General features: G+C 41.2%; 1 protein-coding gene across 10 annotated transcripts in view; it reads left to right on the forward strand.

Moving 5' to 3' along the window:
• The window catches only part of SORBS3 (sorbin and SH3 domain containing 3), a 293,967-nt gene that overhangs the window by 138,149 nt on the left and 137,050 nt on the right, over positions 1-18,768 (forward strand). For all 10 annotated transcript variants that reach the window (XM_069214033.1, XM_069214036.1, XM_069214035.1 and 7 more), the window contains 3 exons: positions 2,073-2,341; positions 15,540-15,603; positions 16,349-16,439. In XM_069214033.1, the coding sequence (XP_069070134.1) occupies positions 2,073-2,341; positions 15,540-15,603; positions 16,349-16,439 (424 nt within the window). The remainder of the gene's footprint in view (positions 1-2,072; positions 2,342-15,539; positions 15,604-16,348; positions 16,440-18,768) is intronic.

Raw genomic sequence — 18,768 nt, forward strand, 5'->3', positions numbered from 1 at the left:
TGCACGCTTGACTTTTCTCAGTTCATGGGCAGTTATTTTGCGCCTTGATTTTTCCACACGCTTCTTGCGACCCTGTTGACTATTTTGAATGAAACGCTTGATTGTTCGATGATCACGCTTCAGAAGCTTTGCAATTTTAAGAGTGCTGCATCCCTCTGCATGATATCTCACTATTTTTGACTTTTCTGAGCCTGTCAAGTCCTTCTTTTGACCCATTTTGCCAAAGGAAAGGAAGTTGCCTAATAATTATGCACACCTGATATAGGGTGTTGATGTCATTAGACCACACCCCTTCTCATTACAGAGATGCACATCACCTAATATGCTTAATTGGTAGTAGGCTTTCAAGCCTATACAGCTTGGAGTAAGACAACATGCATAAAGAGGATGATGTGGTCAAAATACTCATTTGCCTAATAATTCTGCACTCCCTGTATTATTGTATGGATGTTGTATCAAGAGAACAGTGAAGAGTCGGTCAAGATGTCCTCAGGACCTCGTTTTAGCCCTCTGCACCACCCACTGGCTAGTCACCGCTTAGGGGAGTACTGTTTTTCAGTCTATGAAGAGCATGCTACCACTGGAACATGTTACTTACCCCATAAACATTTGTTCATTGTATGTAGTGCTGTAGATTCACGTGCACCCATCCTCCTCCCCATAAGCTAGTGGTTTAACAGACATATTTCTGTCTAAGTTGATTCGTTCTAATTGCATGATCACTATTCTTCTTACACACACTACTCCATACTTTTACCCGTTGGGCGAAAAACAATCTCAATGGAGTTGGCGACCATGTACATCTACATGCGGAGGAGGAGTCACAGAGAGCTTGAGATACAAAAGACTTCTTCAAAGAAAAACAACTTGCAGCATCCAAGCCCAACACTTGTTGGCAAGAGTTTGAATCTTCAACACTGCTTGCAATGAACAGATGCTCTTTGTTTAAGCATTCCATGGGAGTCCATGTGTTTCCAGCTGTCTCCCTTGTGTGCTTCTCTTAACAATCCCACTCCGGTTTGCTCTCTCTGGACCCCAGCACCCCCACCACTCTTGTTGCCACTAGTTCCACCAACCTCTCCTTGCTGCTCTCCCCACAAGCCTTTCCTTCCCGGTTTTCGTCAGTCCCAGAAGCTGCAGTTTGCTGCCAGGCCAAAAGACCTACAATTAGCTATAAACAACAAAGAGGAGCGCGAGGCATTGAAAGGGCAGCACACATTTCACATTCCAGTAAGTTTGGGAGTTTCTGTGTTGTACTACGTGAACTGTTTGAGGCGTCATTGGGAGCCTTGTTAATCAGTGTTTCAAATGAAAAGGACGCAAAAAATGTATTTCACAGGTTTGAGAGAGGAAATACAATTCAGAAAAGGGGGGGACAATGAAATGTCCATTAGCCATGAAAAAGAGCACAAGACTTCCCATTGAATAAATGCGAAATCTAAAATTGACATTATTGTTGGTAACAGTAATGTCCTTAACTGCCGTATATTTAAGATTTAGCTTTCCTGAGTGGAAGAGGTGAACTGGAGGTAAAGGTAAAAGGCAGACAGTTCTGTCTACTTCAGTACAATATTGTGAAATGCGAAGCGTGACAGAGTTATCAAAGCTGCATCACAAGCAAGAAGTTCTGTCCTGTTATGATGATGTCATTTCTGTAGAGTGCGCTCTATTATTAGTCTGGTCTGATAGCGCTACTGCAGTAGGGCTGCCTTACAGGTGTGGTTGTTGGACTTGAGAGTGAGTGGTAGTTCGGTGTTTGCGGTTCAGTTAATTTATGCAATGTATCTGTCTGTTCATCATGTCCTACTCCCTGTAACAAATGTCTTCCCTAATGTCTATCCATTTCTTGTTCACACTGTCCCCTGCCTTTCTCTTTACCAGCCCAGTCTCCCTTCTCTCTATGTGGTTCTTGCTTTATTACTTTGTTTCTCCCCTCTCTTTCCCCTTCCTCATTGCTTGTGCTCTGTCTACAGCCCTCATTTAATGTACCGTCCACTTTTTTCACTTTTGTATCTTTCCCCTTCTCCTCACAGTCTCACTGTATTGCTCTAAATTTCTCCCTCTTTTTGTAGTGTGCGACCAGAACGAAGCACCCACTTCTGCCCAGTGGCTTCAGGGAGGCACATTCCCTAGTCATTTGCCCCCCGTTACTGGCCAGCCCCGGCCTAGAAGTACCCCTGAGGATACCGACAGTGGCCGGGACTCCCCTGCGAGCCCCAGAGAGGAACAGTGGGCACTGGGTTGGACTCAGGGCACTGACCGGAGAGGAGAGAAACGCTGGATAAAGTATGATGGGATCGGGCCAGTGGATGACACCGGGATGCCCATTGCTTCGAGATCCGTACGTTTTCTTTGATAATTCTTTATTGTTGAATATTTACCCCAAAGTTTTTTCAGCGTGAGTCAAAGTTCATCTTTTCAAGATTACATACAAAACAGGTTCATTCTGCCATGAAATGGGGGCAGGGGGTGTAAGGTGTGTGAAAGTCATTGGCCACCACCAATTGTGCTTGTCCCTGTTGTAATCTAAAATGGAACATATTTTAAACTAAAGAGGTAATAGGACTCATTGTTAGTGGAACACCCTTGGAAAGAACAGTAATATACACTGAAAGGCAACAGCATAGCAGAAGGGGGGCTGGGCTCAGGGCTGGCTGGATGACAAATCCCCCTGCTCACGCCTGAAGGCTGTGTGCAACTGAGAATGAACTCCCGCTGAGGGCTGGGTGCCAACTTAGGGGACGGCCCTGTAGGTAACACTGCTGGGCATGTCCATTGGCTGGCCATCCCAGTTCTGATCACAGCTGCTAGGTGAACGGCCTGGCTGTAAGCTAAGCCTTGTGGCCAGCCCCGCAACCCCCCACTGTGAATGGCCAAAGAGCTGTTTGCGGCAGGGGTTGGCCATCTGAAAAGGGTTGCACGACCAGAAGCCGAAGCCATACCTTGCTACCAACCCCGCTAAGCACAGCGGAGGGCCGTTTAGCGCCAGTTAGCTGCCTTCGGAGAGATGAGTGCACAGAACTCTTGGATGCTCTATTATTAGCACAAAACCCCAAAAGTTCACTCAAACAAAAGGCATAAAGTGAAATTCTGGTAAGCTTTGTTTATAGCACCTCAATGTATGAATATAAAAAAAACAGTACTTTACCTTAAAACCACAAAGTGCAGTTATGGTTGCAAATTAAAACCGTAAAAACCACTGAAATTCTCAAGTCATTGTTCGGAGTACAATTCATAACTTGCACACCAAATGCAATGCTTATGCCCTTTATATACCAATAAATAACGATTCCTAAAAAAGAAATATAATTATAATCAAGCCGGGTCCTCACTGTTATTTTAAAAAAATGGAAATAAACATTTTTTTGGTCAGAAAGCGCACCAGAAACTGAAAAGAACTTCTTTGTGTGTAGGTGTGCTCCTTGTGAAAGAGCAGAAGTTAGCCGACGGCTGAAGTCGGTTGACCTATTGTATCATGGTGTATGCTGTAATGGGTTGAAGAAAATGTGAATGACACAACAGTAGACCAATGGTTGAAGAGGAATGGGTGAAAGCTCCTCTAAGTAAATATATTATGTACAGAGAATGTGCTGACAATCAAAAGGTCTTGGGTAACGCTAGACTTACAAAATGCAATTGTGCAAAGTGGTTAAATCAGAAGTGCTTGCTGTTGGAGTCGGAAGAACATTTACAAACTCGTTCACCTTAGGGTGTTCCACTTTCGCTGTTCTGCGAAAACCTGTTAATTTTTAACTAATTTGGTTTTGAATTAAACGAATGACTCCAGTCCAAGTAACTCTTTCCTAGTAACCTGTAAATAATTCTTCTCCTTCTGGTAACTGTAGGGTGGCACAGTTCTGACGGGACTGGCACAGTATAGCATTTTCAGCATAGTAAATCTCTGTTCCAGTGGCTGCTCAACAACACCGAGAAGTGGAGAACTCCACTCTATGCACTACATTTCGCCACTGACATCTACACAGTCGTGTGACCACAGCATGTTTTCGTAGAGAGAAAACAAAAGTTACTACAGCAGGGCTACATGTTCGGCTAAATTCATGTTTAAATCTCACAGAAAAGGAACAAATCCCAGCATGCTTCTGCTTTTACAAGCTCCAGCTACGTGAATCAGATGAACAGGGGCACACTCATTGTTTCACTGGCTACCAGTAGACTGTACTCCATTTCCTAAAATGGAAGCGGGGGCGCTTCGCACTCCTGTGGCCCTGGAACAGTTTTCATAGTGGAGGTGCTGGCCAGTGACCTTGACACACAAAAATCATAGGGGGTTCAAATTCACTGTGAACTGAATAAGCCATAGTAAATATTTTAGTGTATGTGCAAACCCTTCGTAACAGAATTTTGTGTGTGCCAGTTGTAATAATTAGTACTAGTAGTGCAATTGATACACTTATTATGATTTACATCCTTAAAATGTTCATAATCTACACGGCACACGTTATGCAGCAAAAATCCATTTGGATGGTAATAAAGTACAGAACAACCACTGAAGAGGTATTAATTGTGCTTTTGAGCTCTGATGGTCTGATAGGAGTTCCAGAGTTCTACGATTGTAAGTCCTTCATAGAATATACTACCACTGGTCCGGGCTGTACGCAGTGGGACTCATACACAATCACATGTGCCTGAGAAGCATTATTGGGCATCAAGGAGAATCAGACCTTCTGAAATACAGGTGGGTTTCACGCCTTAGGAATCATGGTGGAACGAAGCAAAATTGCAAGACCATGTGAACGCGATACATGCCTATATATCCACCCATGGAGAAGGGGTATGGACTGGTGCATAGCTGTGGAAAGCCAACCCTACAAGGGCTGGTGATGCTCAAAGAAGTAGGGAAATATATGGGTAACTGGAGCTATAGAAGTACTGGTTGGTTGGAGGTTGAGAAGAGGGAGCTCATATTAGACTCTATGGGTTTAGACAGAGTCTTCGAACTGCCATGGCTTTAAATTTTTATTTTACGCTACCGGCTTTTGTTCGCCTAATAAAACCGCAATAAAAGAGATTTCCCAGAAACAGGTGGTCTGATAGGGACCTTTTGATTTAATTTCATGCTTTAAAATGTACAACACCACCCTGATGTTGTAGCCCTTTGTAGATAAAACATGTTAATGTCTCTGGTGCCCAGGTAGACCCAAGGATGCACTAGAGACATACATGTGTTTATCTGTCAGACTCGTTCGGCCTAAAAAACAGAACCACAGCTTTTGAAATGTTTATTACAAATGCAATCACAAGATAGGTGATGACCATAAGAAATACTGTACGATGGTTCAAAAACTCTATAATAAACATTGCAGGCACACTGGTTGTGCTCCAAGAATTACAAATACCACTATCACAAGGAAAATGACCCTCAGAATGTTACTTTATTTTTTATTTAAACATTTAGGACAGCGGAGACAACAGAAAGGGAACGGGTTGGTAAAGCTCACAATGTAATTGTATCCAGAAACCTAGGAAAAGGGAAATTGCTACACTTGCTAATGGGTGTTTATTTAAACATCTACACAGCAACATACTTTCCCCTGGATCAATTTTTCTTATTTTAGTGGTCAGCATTCACACTGGTTAGTTGATCACAAGATTTGGCCTCAGAATTTTGTGTGGTGCAAATACATCCTCACCATAATTTTCTAAACAAATAAAGACACTGTTTTGACATTTTAGCAATATAAATCTCAACAGACCACCCTCGTGAGGTGGTGGCAATTCATTATGGCCAGCGTGTTGCTTTAAAATGTGTAATGACGTTTTTAGATGCTGTGTGTTTTTTCTACATAGGCTCAGATAAAATGGACATTTTCTACAGGATGAGAGTATGATATGCTGTCGTACTCTTTGCTAAAATAAATACTGCAGTTTTATGCTACTAGTACCCAAAGTCACTAAAAGCTCTGGTTTTGGGAATACCCAGGCTCACTGTTGCATCCTGAGGCTTTCAGAGCTGCGGTATCTATTTCCAAGAGTCACAAATAATTATATTTGTGATAATAACTTGAGTGATTCATACCTCTGCTCTTGACAATGCATAGATCAACTCAGAGCTCCTTATAAATAGCAGTCCATTTTTAGTAATGTATATAAATGTACTTAGCCAGGCTTCTGATTCGAAGTTGTTTGCTAACTGAAAGTATTGTAGCATCCAAGGTTTATTGGTTCATGGTCGTTCTGTAGAGGCTCATGAATCCCGAGAGTAAAACATGAATAACATAGTTGGAAATGTGTTGGCACAGCATAACATACCCTTAGACCTGCCTACTGTGCTCTACAGTACACTACTTCCATGTGTTCACAAGTGTGTCACTGTCAACCCGAAAAAAAGAATTGTTTCAAAAACACAACAAAATAGAAAGGTTTTTGTGTTATTCACGTCACAAGAAGTGAAATGAATTTCTCATGTTTACATTTTCAGTGAAACCCAAATTATTTGTTCCAATCATTGTTAAGCATTAAGGAACATGTGTGTACTGTAAATGTTGGCTATATATCTTTAAATCATTTGAAAACTTTTGATGAGTGGTGATAGCAAATGTTTTTTGCAGCTATGAAATGTAAAAAGTTTGAAAAACCTTTGTCATAAGGATTTTCAATCAGTATTTGAATCACAATAAGTTTCACTAAACATCTTTAATACATTTAAAGAAAGACATATTTCATAAAAGTACAAAGATTTTTACAAACACAGTTTCTCTGTTAACTATGAACAGATCAAAGGCTGAAAAATAAAATAATTCAAAGGGCCTCTTTATCACTCAATCTCTTGTTTAAATCGCTCAGGTTTATCTGGGGGTGCTGCAGCACCTGCCGCAAACTACTTTCAGTGCCACTGGCACTGGCCATTTGTTAGTCAAATCATGAAGATTGTAAAGGGCCTTTTGTTAGCCAGTGTTTTTTTCAACATCTTATATGTGACACGTTCTGATATATTTTAATTTAATGACCCTTGACCCCGTATGATTCCCACACCAAGAAAGCTTAATCTTCAATCTCTAGCTCAGTTTTAAATCTCTGACCCTAAGATTTAGGGCACAACATATAGATTTTGTCGATACTGGCAAACATGCCCAAGTGCATGCACTCACACCTCCCACTTCCAGCACACAGAGCAAACACACAGCACACGTGACCAAATCCAATGTTGTACAATAAATCAAACTTTTTTACACTTAAAGGAATAACTTAGCTTAGAATTTAAAACAAATGCCGTTTTAAAGCAGCGTTTTCATTGTCAATGAGTAAATAAAATGATCTGCGTGATTGTTTTTTTAAAAGGTAATGTTTTGTTTGTTAATAGAGAGGGGTAGTAGACAAAACCATTACCTTAAAAGAGTAATCCCCAGCTGCGTATTGTATTCACTCCCTGCTCTGATTGAAGGCGAAGGCTGCCAGTGAGGGTTTTATGTGCGTTCCAATGGCCTCTGGCGAGCTCATCTTTTATGAGCTCTTTGAGCCTCAGACACCGTGGAACAAACATATTCTAAGCTGTGATGAGATGGTTTCCCTAGATCAGTGCTTGAAATGGAAAAATATAAGTGCAGGTACTCTGTACGTGAGTACCTGCTTGTTTCTGAGAAGTGCCGGCATTCTCCAATGAAAAGTGTTACGTTTTTCTTGAGAAGTGCAGGTTCTCTACCTCTCAAAAGAAAAAAGTGCCGGCACTCAGTACCGGACAGTACCGGACCATTTAAAGCACTGCCCTAGATGAAATGATTTTGCTGCTTCTTTTATCCTGATGTCCCAGGCAAATACCATGATGTGCCTAGTTAGAGCAGCACCACTAACATGAAAACAACAAAAATCAGGTGACAGAAACTGCAACTCCTGTGTATAGTCCGACTGGTGCCTAAGAGGCGGGGGCATCTGCCAGTAGACGGCATACCCAGAACATTAGCTGTCCTGTGCCCCAAATAATTGGAAACCCTCCCTTTTTACCTCCCTAGCATTGAGTTGTGGAAGCCTGCATAGGGCACCACTACTTCAGTAGCTAGCCCCTTCACTGAGCAGGGGCATTAGCCCAAATGAGAGCTGGAATTCCCACTTGGCTTGCACTTGGTATGGGACATGTCTCATCCTCAGGGCCAAGCCTGATCTAAAGGTTACTGACCATTTCAGTACATGTGGCACAGTGTGCCAACACCGAATACCTGGAGGGGTGTCCGCGCACAAATAAAATGAGAGCTGGAATTCCCACTTGGCTTGCACTTGGTATGGGACATGTCTCATCCTCAGGGGCCAAGCCTGATCTAAAGGTTACTGACCATTTCAGTACATGTGGCACAGTGTGCCAACACCGAATACCTGGAGGGGTGTCCGCGCACAAATAAAATGAGAGCTGGAATTCCCACTTGGTATGGGACATGTCTCATCCTCAGGGGCAAGCCTGATCTAAAGGTTACTGACCATTTCAGTACATGTGGCACAGTGTGCCAACACCGAATACCTGGAGGGGTGCCCGCACACAAATGGATATTTCGTGTGTGCAGGTCGTCTTGGCTTGGGGCAGGTATAGGAAGTCAACCAGAACACAGGTGGAACCTCACACTTTGCCACAAGACCCCAGAGGCCATCAAGAGAAACAAGGAAACAGCGTGTTGCATCACAAGTCACCAACAGAGAAAGTGAGAATGTTTTTCACTTTCTAATGCAAAACATGTAGGTGTAGGTAGCTGTGTTGAAATATAAGGTGTGTTTTTCCCCTGTGTAATTACTCTAACATCCTTTTTTATTTACACAATCTTTATTGGGTTAAGACATATACCCATAAAGGAGCACAAATTCAACATCACATAAAACGTATAAATAAATAAAGAAAAAACACATGAAACATTAACAACTTTGACAAATCATTGCAATGCACCAACATATTGCTCTTTTTTAAAAATCTCACCCCGCAATACACACTGTAGTATCAGCCACCACACGAAGAAAATAAAAGGCTGCCTACACTGACAGAACCCTTGCATTTTTAAAATAGGTATTTAAAATCTACGTCTTAAAGGTTCATAACATTTGCAGAACAAGGTAAAATGCAGCAGAGTTTAAGGATACACACCATCACAAGGGCAAGCAAAAAATGTATTTGGATCAAAGTACCCCAAAGGGAAACAGGGGTTGCACTTAATAGTCCCTAACCGATATCTAGTTATTAGACCCCTCTCCCACACATTATCAATCAGGGTGAGGTAGGGCTGAAGGCCCAGACATGTCTTAACTAAAATAAACTCTCGCACAGTCGACTTCTCTAGCTCCTTGGATTCCCTTGCAGCCCCCGACAATATCTTAAACTCTATTTTGGCCCAAAACCTATCCATTTTAGTCAACAACTGTGGATAGGAAAATATCTCTGGTCGACCCAGGCTTTCGGTCATATGTCTAAAATATTTCAGCCATGGTAGTTTTAGTCCCAAATCACAAGACAAACAAAGTAAAATAATTTCCCATAGCATTTTCCATAGAAGCAAGGAGTAAGCTTAATACACTCCTCCACATGCTATAACCCAGTTCCTCATGTAGTGCAAAACAGGGTCTATTGGTTCCAACTCCAAGTAAGAGCTGACCTTTGATTGCCACTGGACATAGTTTGCTCAAAGGTTTTCTACAAACAATACAATAAGTTTCAGATATATTGACTTCCAAATCCATGTCCTCCATAACACTAACAAAGGCATCAAAAGCTCTCCGCAAGGCATTAGATGTTTGAGACGGAAGGTCTGTGTCATCAGCATATAGCAAAGCTACGATGCCTTTACTATTTACCAATGGAATATTTTTACAATTAAAAAAGAGTAAAAACCATTAGTATATAAAAGAAATAAGGTGGGAGCTAAAACCCACCCCTGCCGCACCCCCACAGAAGATTAAACATTTATGTGCACTCCCCCTCCATTCCATACCTAACTGTGGCTTCAACTCTATCATGGAGTGCCACTCTAGCTTATGACGCTCCCAATTTATGCAGGATGCCCCAAAGTCAAACGCACTACTAAAGTCCATGAATGCAAGAAACAGGGCACCTTTCTTAGTTATTGTATATTTTCCAATTAATAAATGTAAATTTAAATACTGCTTCTGTGTCTCTAAACATTCCCTAAACCCAGACTGTACAGGACTCATAATAGCATTGTCTTTGACCCAGTTCTCTAATCTCCTTCAGACAATGCACCCCACGATCTTCACCATAGATTCCAACAGTGAGATGGGCCTGAACATTTGGGATCAGTTTCTTTCACCTTTTTTGTAAATAGGAACAATACAGGTATTTCGCCAAGATGGGTAAATACTGTGTTTTACAGCAGCATTTAAGATATTGGTAAGGACAGGTGGCTATAAGGGAACATTTTCCTTGTATAAATCCATTGGGATCCCATCAGGACCAGGTGGGCTTTTTGATGGACTTTCTTGGATCACTGCATTCACTTCTTCTAAACAAAACCTAATTTCCAAACTAGGGTGGGCCTCAATTAGTGTCCCAACTCTCCCGGGGACCTCCTCAAAGCAATAAATACTAGTAAAATGATCATACTATCTTTCTGATGGAATGGTAGATCCCCTACCTTCCATAGTATTAGTTGTGAATTTCCCTTTGTTTACGATTTTCCAAAACCTCATAGCATTTATTTTCCGATATGCCTGCACAAGCTCAGTCCACTTTACTTTCTTGAGTCTCAGTTTCCTAGTTTTAACAGCTAGCTTGTATTCCAGTCTGGCCTCTTATCCTTGAGCCAGCTCTAGGCTTATTGCTGCGTTCATTCATGATCTCTTGTTTGCAACTCTGCATATGGAATCAAACCACCCAGGATGGAATTTCCTTTCAGATCTACCTGGGCTAGTAATTAAACTCCTAGCTGACCTATTCAACTTTTTCATTGCATTCAAGATCTCGTTAGGAGATGTATTATCTGTCAAGAAGAAATCCATGATCAGGCTGAGACTACTTTTCACCAATGCACAAAAGAAGACTGAAATATTAGCATAATGCCAACTGACCCTGAGCCCACTATCCTTACCCTCATGCCCTCGGGGCCCACAGATATGTGGGATCAACTAGGAGCTGGTAGATCTAGCTTGATCTCAATGGGGTTATAGACACTGCTCCATTTCCTTAACTCCACCCCCAATAACAAACTTACTCAGGGATCTGGACACAGATACATAATCAATGACAGTGCCTGAGCCCCATCCGACAAATGTTGGTACCTGGCTAGAGAGGCTACCCACCAGCTCAATTGTATTAATCAGCCCAAAGTCCAAAAGGGGCTCCAGAAGTCTCTCCCCTATGACCTACAACTGGACTGTCTGGGCAAATACTATCCCTGATTTCAAAGGGATCCTGCAAAGTGGTGTTAAAAGCAATCTTTGCAATAAAGTCCCCCACAACAATAGCACAAAAATCCATTGAAATGGCAGCCACTGTTCGCTGCACAGTGGACAGGGCAAAAAACATAGCATTGATTTGACATCCCATGTCCCACACTGGTTTATAAAAGTTAACTACAAATAAATGAACTTTGCTTGATAAAATAATCCTCACAATCAAGATTCCTTGATAATTGCAATTAAGTTGGAAGGCCTGATATATCTTGGCTATGTGTATCAGCGTCACCAGCCCACCCCTAGCTTTGTGACCAGAATCCCGCAGGGCTGGAACAGAAAATCACAATTACCCGTCCCATTCTGCAGTCCAGGGGGACCAGATCTCCTGCAACATTACAATATCATGCCAGGAAATATACTTCACCCAGTCACCATCCTGCAGTTTAGATTGATATCCTGCAGTATTCAAAAAAACGATCTGTAGCTGAGAATCCCCCTCAATACGTAGGTTTCGCAAAACGCAGACCACCTCCTCATCCGCCAGCGAAGCCTACGTACCCCGGACAGACAACAAAGGGTCAGTACTGGAAAGTCAGTCAATATCCTCTAGCCCAGAAAGGACTGAAAATCTGTTACTTGTCAGGACCAGTAGGTGTTCAGCGGGCTCCCTTTCCCTGAGGAGTTAAAATGGCAGCTTCCAGGAGGGCTGCGGATGCCTATAGAAAAACCCCAAGGATATCAGGTTACTCCCATTAGACAGCGGGCCGTGCTGCCTACAGGAAATGATCAAACGATGGGCCAGCCTGGGGTATTGGCAGTTATTAATAACTAATAATACAGTCCCCTTATAACATCTATTTATATACCACACAAAACCCGACTGAAGCCATGCTCTGCACCTTATATTTAACAAAAGATTTAGTTAAAAACTGCAAGGATTCAAACATATGCATCAAAGGTTGGGTATGGTTGCAGTAGGTGCTTAACTCACTTAGTTATTTACCCATGGTTTTAATTTGTTATCTGCAAGTTACACAAAGATATCGGCAACAAGAGTATTTGGCCACCAAACTGTCTACATAGAGTACAAAAGTGTCACCTACATGTTACATACAATGCCCCTCAGCAGACATGTTAACCATTTGAGCTATTACATGATGATTTAAACCTTTGACCATAGATTACACATAGAGCCCTCCAGTGGTTGCACTGGCTACTTGAGCTGTCTTACCAGTATGCATTAGGTGATGTAACCCCATAGGCTATTTTAAAATGGAAGGGAAGTCCATTACTATTCACAAACTGCACTTTTAAATTTACCAGAGCGAAAAAGCGACCCAAAACAGTGGTAAATTGCTCTAACTGGGAGCTGGACTAAGTCCAGGACCACACCTGTGTTTGGTACTACGATACCCTTCCATAGAAAATAACAGTGGTGGGGACTTAAAATAAAACCCCATAGGAAATAATGTTAAATTAAGTTATTTAATGTAGTTTAACATATAAATAAAAGTACTTTAGCTTTTAAATAATTATCTACTAGTAAAACATTTATTATTTAAATATAAAATACTTTGACAACTGTTTTTGAATCTACAAATTAATGTAACATTGACTTATTAAAGTATAATTTAATTACTTGTAATTATTTCTATATATCTCTTTTAATAATTATTAATGTATATTAAAAGGTGCATTTTTTACTATAGGAGGGAATTCATTTTTTTAATTTAAACTTCAGAAAAATAATCTTAATTAAATATATTTAAATTAATCAAAGATTTAATTGAAAATTAAGTTAATAGTGTTGTAGAAGTTTTCATTTTGTTCCACTTATAAAATAAATATATCAAATTAATTTACAATAATATTTAGCTTAAAAATAAATTTACTATTTTTTATTTAAATAAACTTTTCTACTTTTCCCTGTACTTTACCATATGGAGAACCACAGTCATGGCGGAAATCTCCCTATGGTCAAATATTGGGAAAATGTTTGTAAAAAGTGTATTAAAATTTATAATGAATTAATACAAATATTTGTATGTTTCTTATTATTGTAAATTAATTTTATATATTTTATTTTAAACGTAGAACAAGAGAAAAACTGCTGCACCACTAACTTAATTTTCATTTGCATCTTTAAGTTACTTTTTTAACAATATTACGTTTTTTTTAACAATAAATTATATTTACTTATAATTTAAACTATCTTAGATAACTTAATTTAACATTGTTTCCTATGGGTTTCATTTTAATTCCCTGCTGTTGTTATTTTCCTTGTAAGTGTGTTGCAATATCAGTGGTTGGCCATGTGTGGTGCTTGACTTACTACTGTTTCTTTTTTGCAGTATTAACTTACACTTGTAAATTTGGTTCCCTGACTGCTTTTTCAGGTGGTGCAATTTGACATGTAAGTTTACACTTTTAAGTAGCTTTACACTCAGAATTCGTGAATAGCCATAAGTAGTAAAGTTATTCAACGTGCAAGAGTAAAGTACACATGTAAATGATTCACAAGTGTAAGTTACATTTTGTAAATAGCCCTGACAGTTTGTGGCCAATTAATTAAGCAGAACAGCTTTAGTATTACAATTTTCAAAGATGCCACATTCCTTGGAGCACAGTTTGTATAAACACGGCTTGTGGGTTTACATACATTTTGCTAATTTCCAACAAGTATAGCCCATTCACCTGCACAGATGAAGTGCTGCACCAGGCATGGGACCCTTTATTTTTCACTGCTCCATCCAAATCACAGCATTGTATTCTATGAATCGCAAAGTTTCAAAAACATCACCCTTCATAACAGGAAAGATACACAAAGCAGAAGCGATTAGCAAGGTTTTACCGTGTGTCAATGATTCATTTTTTTGGTGCACAGTGGAGCTTGCACTGGGGAGGAGGCCTTGACTGAGTAAACTAATCAAACAAAGTTCATGTGGACATCATAAGTCTGCTCCTTGATTGCTTCTAATCTTTGGAGAGACTTGAGCAGACACTGGATTGGTGCTACAAGTAGAGAAATCCCTATAAACCCAGTTCAGGTGCTACTCCAGAGGTAAGATATCCATATAAAATGTCAAGCTGGGTGCCGCTATTTTGAATCAGCTTTAGGTTGAGTACCTTTTTGCAACATACATTTGCCAGTAGTCCCGCTAAGGATTGTAAGGAATACGAATAATTTAGGATAGTACAGGACACTCTCCAGAACAGTGTCAGGGGTTGAAATGACTACCGCAGGATCAATTACTGGTGCCTTGGAGCCTTTATTGAGTTTGCCAATGACAACCTCTTTGGGGTAGCAAGTATCCATGGAATTGGATCAGACTTCCCTCAAGGCAGCCTAGTGAGGAGGTTGCCCAGTGGAAGTTATGGACCTCTGTGCTTGTGTGCTGTCAATGGCCTGAAAGCCTGTATTTTTGTTTGCTGTGCAGAACTGCTCTTGAACAAAGACTAGTGACAGCCTCGGATACAGCCTTCCTAAGCGGTAATAAGATGCCTTGCCAGCCAGTACTGCACATACAAACAAGGATCCTGCCTAAAGTACTTAGAATAATCCATGCAAAAAGAAGTGCTACAGGAATTCTGGAGCTTTCACATGGTTACTAAACTTAATCCCACAGATGCTGCATGTCTCTGAAGGTTATAATTCCTTAGTAGTTGGTGTATGTACTCTTGACAGCCTCTAATCAAGTTACCGAAGATCCTGACTTGCAGAGCTCATAGGAGGGCAGTTAGGCTTTTAACAGATAATTCTTTTGATGAGTCCCCCCTTTCTTTTTAGTTTTTACTGTTTACCAAAACAGTACATGGATTTTTATTGTAACTTAAAAATGTGTTGATGATTTGAATTTTTATCTATTTCTGATGTACAGTAAAACTAATTTTATTCATATTGCACCACTCATCCCCATCAAACTTTAACTAGATCCTTGCAAAACATTTGACTATTTTGATATATTTACTTATTTACTTTCATCGAGGTCCTGTGATCCTTATTGTGTTACTGTATTGCTTTGTGCTTAGTGATTCCTTCATCCTCCAGCACCTTTGCTAGGATTATGCTGTTAGCTTGGCCCACGTTACCTAAAGGGAGAGCCAGTAGTCTCTCAAGGAGCCTTTTGCCCTTCCAAGTTCTGCCAGAGATGTCCTCATATTAGCAGTTCTCATGACCGCTCCTTTTCTGCTTTCCCCAGAGTGTGGACAAGCCTCGCGATTGGTACCGCAGCATGTTTCAGCAAATTCACAAGAAGCTGCCAGGTAAGAGCAGGGTTCTTTTGGGTACAACTCAAAGCCTCTATACTTTGAGAGTGCCAAATTCTTCCTCCCCTGCCCTATTCCTCATGACAGTCACCCTGTGATAGCATCATCTGCCTCTGGAACTGCTGCTTCTCTCCCACCTTTCTCTTGGAGTGGACCCTACAAAATAATATTGACCTCATAATGCTCCCCATCTGTGTTCCACCCTGTGCATGGCTAGCCTCAGTCGGAAGGGCCTTGGATTTGGAGGCTCTTGCCAGAATGTTTGCTTGATCTATGCTGATGCTCTGGGTTGTTGAGGCTCTTCTGCTGATGAGTTCTTGGGCTGGGTTTGTGCTTGGCAAAGTTCAAGCTGATGCTTGGGCATGCTCAGACTCTCAACAGAATGTCTGTCTGATCTTGGCTGATGTTGGCAATATTTAAGCTATTCCCAGAAAATCCACTTCAGCTGAGCTGATGTACAAGCCTCCGCTGTTTCTGGGGAATGTTATAACTCTTCCTGGAAATGCCTGCATACTTTTGACTGGATGTTGGACGAAAAAAAAAACCAGCAGGGATCATCTGCTTGGCAGCGCTTGGTAGAGGAAAGTGCAGGAACTGCTCCTTTAAGTGCCTTCATGAGATTTCTGGTGGTTGGGGATGTTCAAGGTCTTCCTGGAATGTCTGCCTTTTCTCATTATTTGTCTAGAAATATTGTAACTCTCCTTGGAATTCATGCTTACCTCTTCCCTTCTCTTTATCTCAGAGTCACAGTATCTTGGATTGCTCCTGGATGATGCTGCTGACACGGAGCCGTCTGACTGGAGCCCCAATGTCTCCACAGCCTTCCAGGACATGTGAGTAACCACACACACACAATGTTTAGCAGGGCACAGACAGGAATGGGTGACCAGGGTATCTCTGGGTAGCAGTGGGGGCAACAAGGAATCTTATGCCAACAAATATGTTGGACTAAGGAGAGGATGTGGTGAGGTAAAAGTAAGTCTGAGATTACTTTATGCACACAAAGCATGATAAAAACAAATATTGGCCAAACTAATAGGTCTGGTGCTGGCTGTCGACTTTTGGCTTTACTAATGTTTGTGAATTATTTTTGTAACTACTGTATGTAGATGGGGGCTCATTTTGTGTGAAAGTTTACCTTTAGCAAGAGCTGTATGCTGTCACTCACACAGAGGTAGGTCAGTGGTTGAAGTGAGCTAACCCAATGCTGCAGTGGACTGCAGTATGACTCAGAGTTAATTTTAGTCTATGTTCAAATTTGCTTTAGAACACCAATTCTCCAAAAGGAGCCTTCAGTTCTTGAAAATGTGCTCTGTTAAAGTAAGGCTACTCAATGTAAGAGAGTCTCTGATACGGTGTGCCTTCCATGTCTTAAGGGTGCCAAACCCCTCCTATTTTTGAGTATGGATTTTGGTATGTATCTATCTATCTGTCTACACACTCCAAAATAAGACGGCATCCTTATCTTAATAGAGCACATTTTAAGAAGTAAAGGCTTTTGGAGCAGCAATATTTTGACCAGAGATTGAAATGAACTATGAGACATTGTCATATTGCAAATGTACATATACAGCTGCTGACTTTGAGACTCAGGGATAACAATTGATTGAGAATGCTTGCTCTAGTATTACAGGTGTGATTCCAGCTGGTGTGCTTGGTTGGTGACCCTCTGGAGGTTATCAAGAGCATGTGCTATTGCCTAGTGTTAAGCTCTACTCAAGACATTTGGTTAATTAACCCACTGCTGAGATCTTGATAGAACGAGAATGTCATAGGTTACAATCTTGACATAGCTTTTTCATCTCTCTATCTCCGCAAGGTCAATGCAAATAAATTAAAGCAATTTTGTTAAGAATGGCTCCTTCTGTGCAGCACTATGAAATGTCAGAACCTGTATTACCAAGTGCTATATAAGAAAAAACCAGCGATTCTCAGACTGCCCCAGCACGCACCAGACAAAGAACCCTAAAGGAGAGGATGTTAGTATGGGTCAAAGTTGCCAACTTTTGAGCTGGGGAACACAGTTCGAGTCTCGGCGCTGGCTCAATATCCTGTAATTGTGGGCAAATCACTTAATCTCCCCTTGCCACCACAAATGAATCTGTAATGTAACCGGTGCTAATGTAATGCGCTGTAATACCTTTGCATCGAGTTCTCACTAACTAAACTCTATTTGAAGAGGCCCAATTTACGTCCAAAGACTAGATATTTTTGCTATCAAGCTTGAGGCCATGAAGTGCTTGGGTCGGGAGTCATAACTCCTTTTCCACCATTTTGGAGACAACACCTTTCACCATCTTCTTGCCTATAACTAACCTAGGTTCTTGGTTGGTGACCCTCCAGAGGTTATCAAGAGCACGTGCTATCACTGAGTGTTAAGCTCTACCCAAGTAACTTGGTTAATGCATCCACTGCAGAGGTCTTGACAGAACGAGAATGTCATAAATTACAATCTTGACATAGCTTTTTCACCTCTTCATCTCTGCAAGGTTGATGCAAATGAATGATAGCAATTTTGTTAAGAATGGCACCTGCTTTGCAGTGCTATGAAATGGCAGAACCTGTATTACCAAGCGCTATATAAAACAAAAAACAAGTTATTGCCAGACTGCCCTAACACGCACCAGAGAAAGGCCCCTAGGGGTGGGGATGTGGCATAAGGGCCAGAGCTGCCGACTTTGGAGCTGGGGAACATGGTTAGAGTTTCAGCACCGGCTCAACATCCTGTGATTCTGGGCAAATCACATAATCTCCCCTTGCTACCAAAAAAGAATGTGGAATGTAACAGGTGCTCATGTAAAGCGCTGTAATACCTTTGTGTGGAGTTCGTACTAACTGAACTCTATTTGAAGAGGCCCAATTTACATCCAAAGGTTAGATGTCTCTTGCTATCAAGCTTAAGGCCGTGAAGTGCTTGGGTCTGGAGTCACAAATCCTTTCTGCCATTTTGGAGATAACACCTTTCGCCACCTCCTTTCCTAGAACTAACCTATGTGCTTGGTTGGTGACCCTCTGGATGTTATCAAGAGCACGTGCTATTGCCTAGTGTTAAGCTTTACTCAAGTCACTTGGTTAATGCACCCACTGTAGAGGTCTTGACAGAATAAGAATGTCACAGATTACAATCCTGACATACCTTTTTCACCTCTTCATCTCTTCAGG

The sequence above is a fragment of the Pleurodeles waltl genome, chromosome 11 (assembly GCF_031143425.1).
Source record: "Pleurodeles waltl isolate 20211129_DDA chromosome 11, aPleWal1.hap1.20221129, whole genome shotgun sequence".
Taxonomy (NCBI): Eukaryota; Metazoa; Chordata; class Amphibia; order Caudata; family Salamandridae; genus Pleurodeles; species Pleurodeles waltl.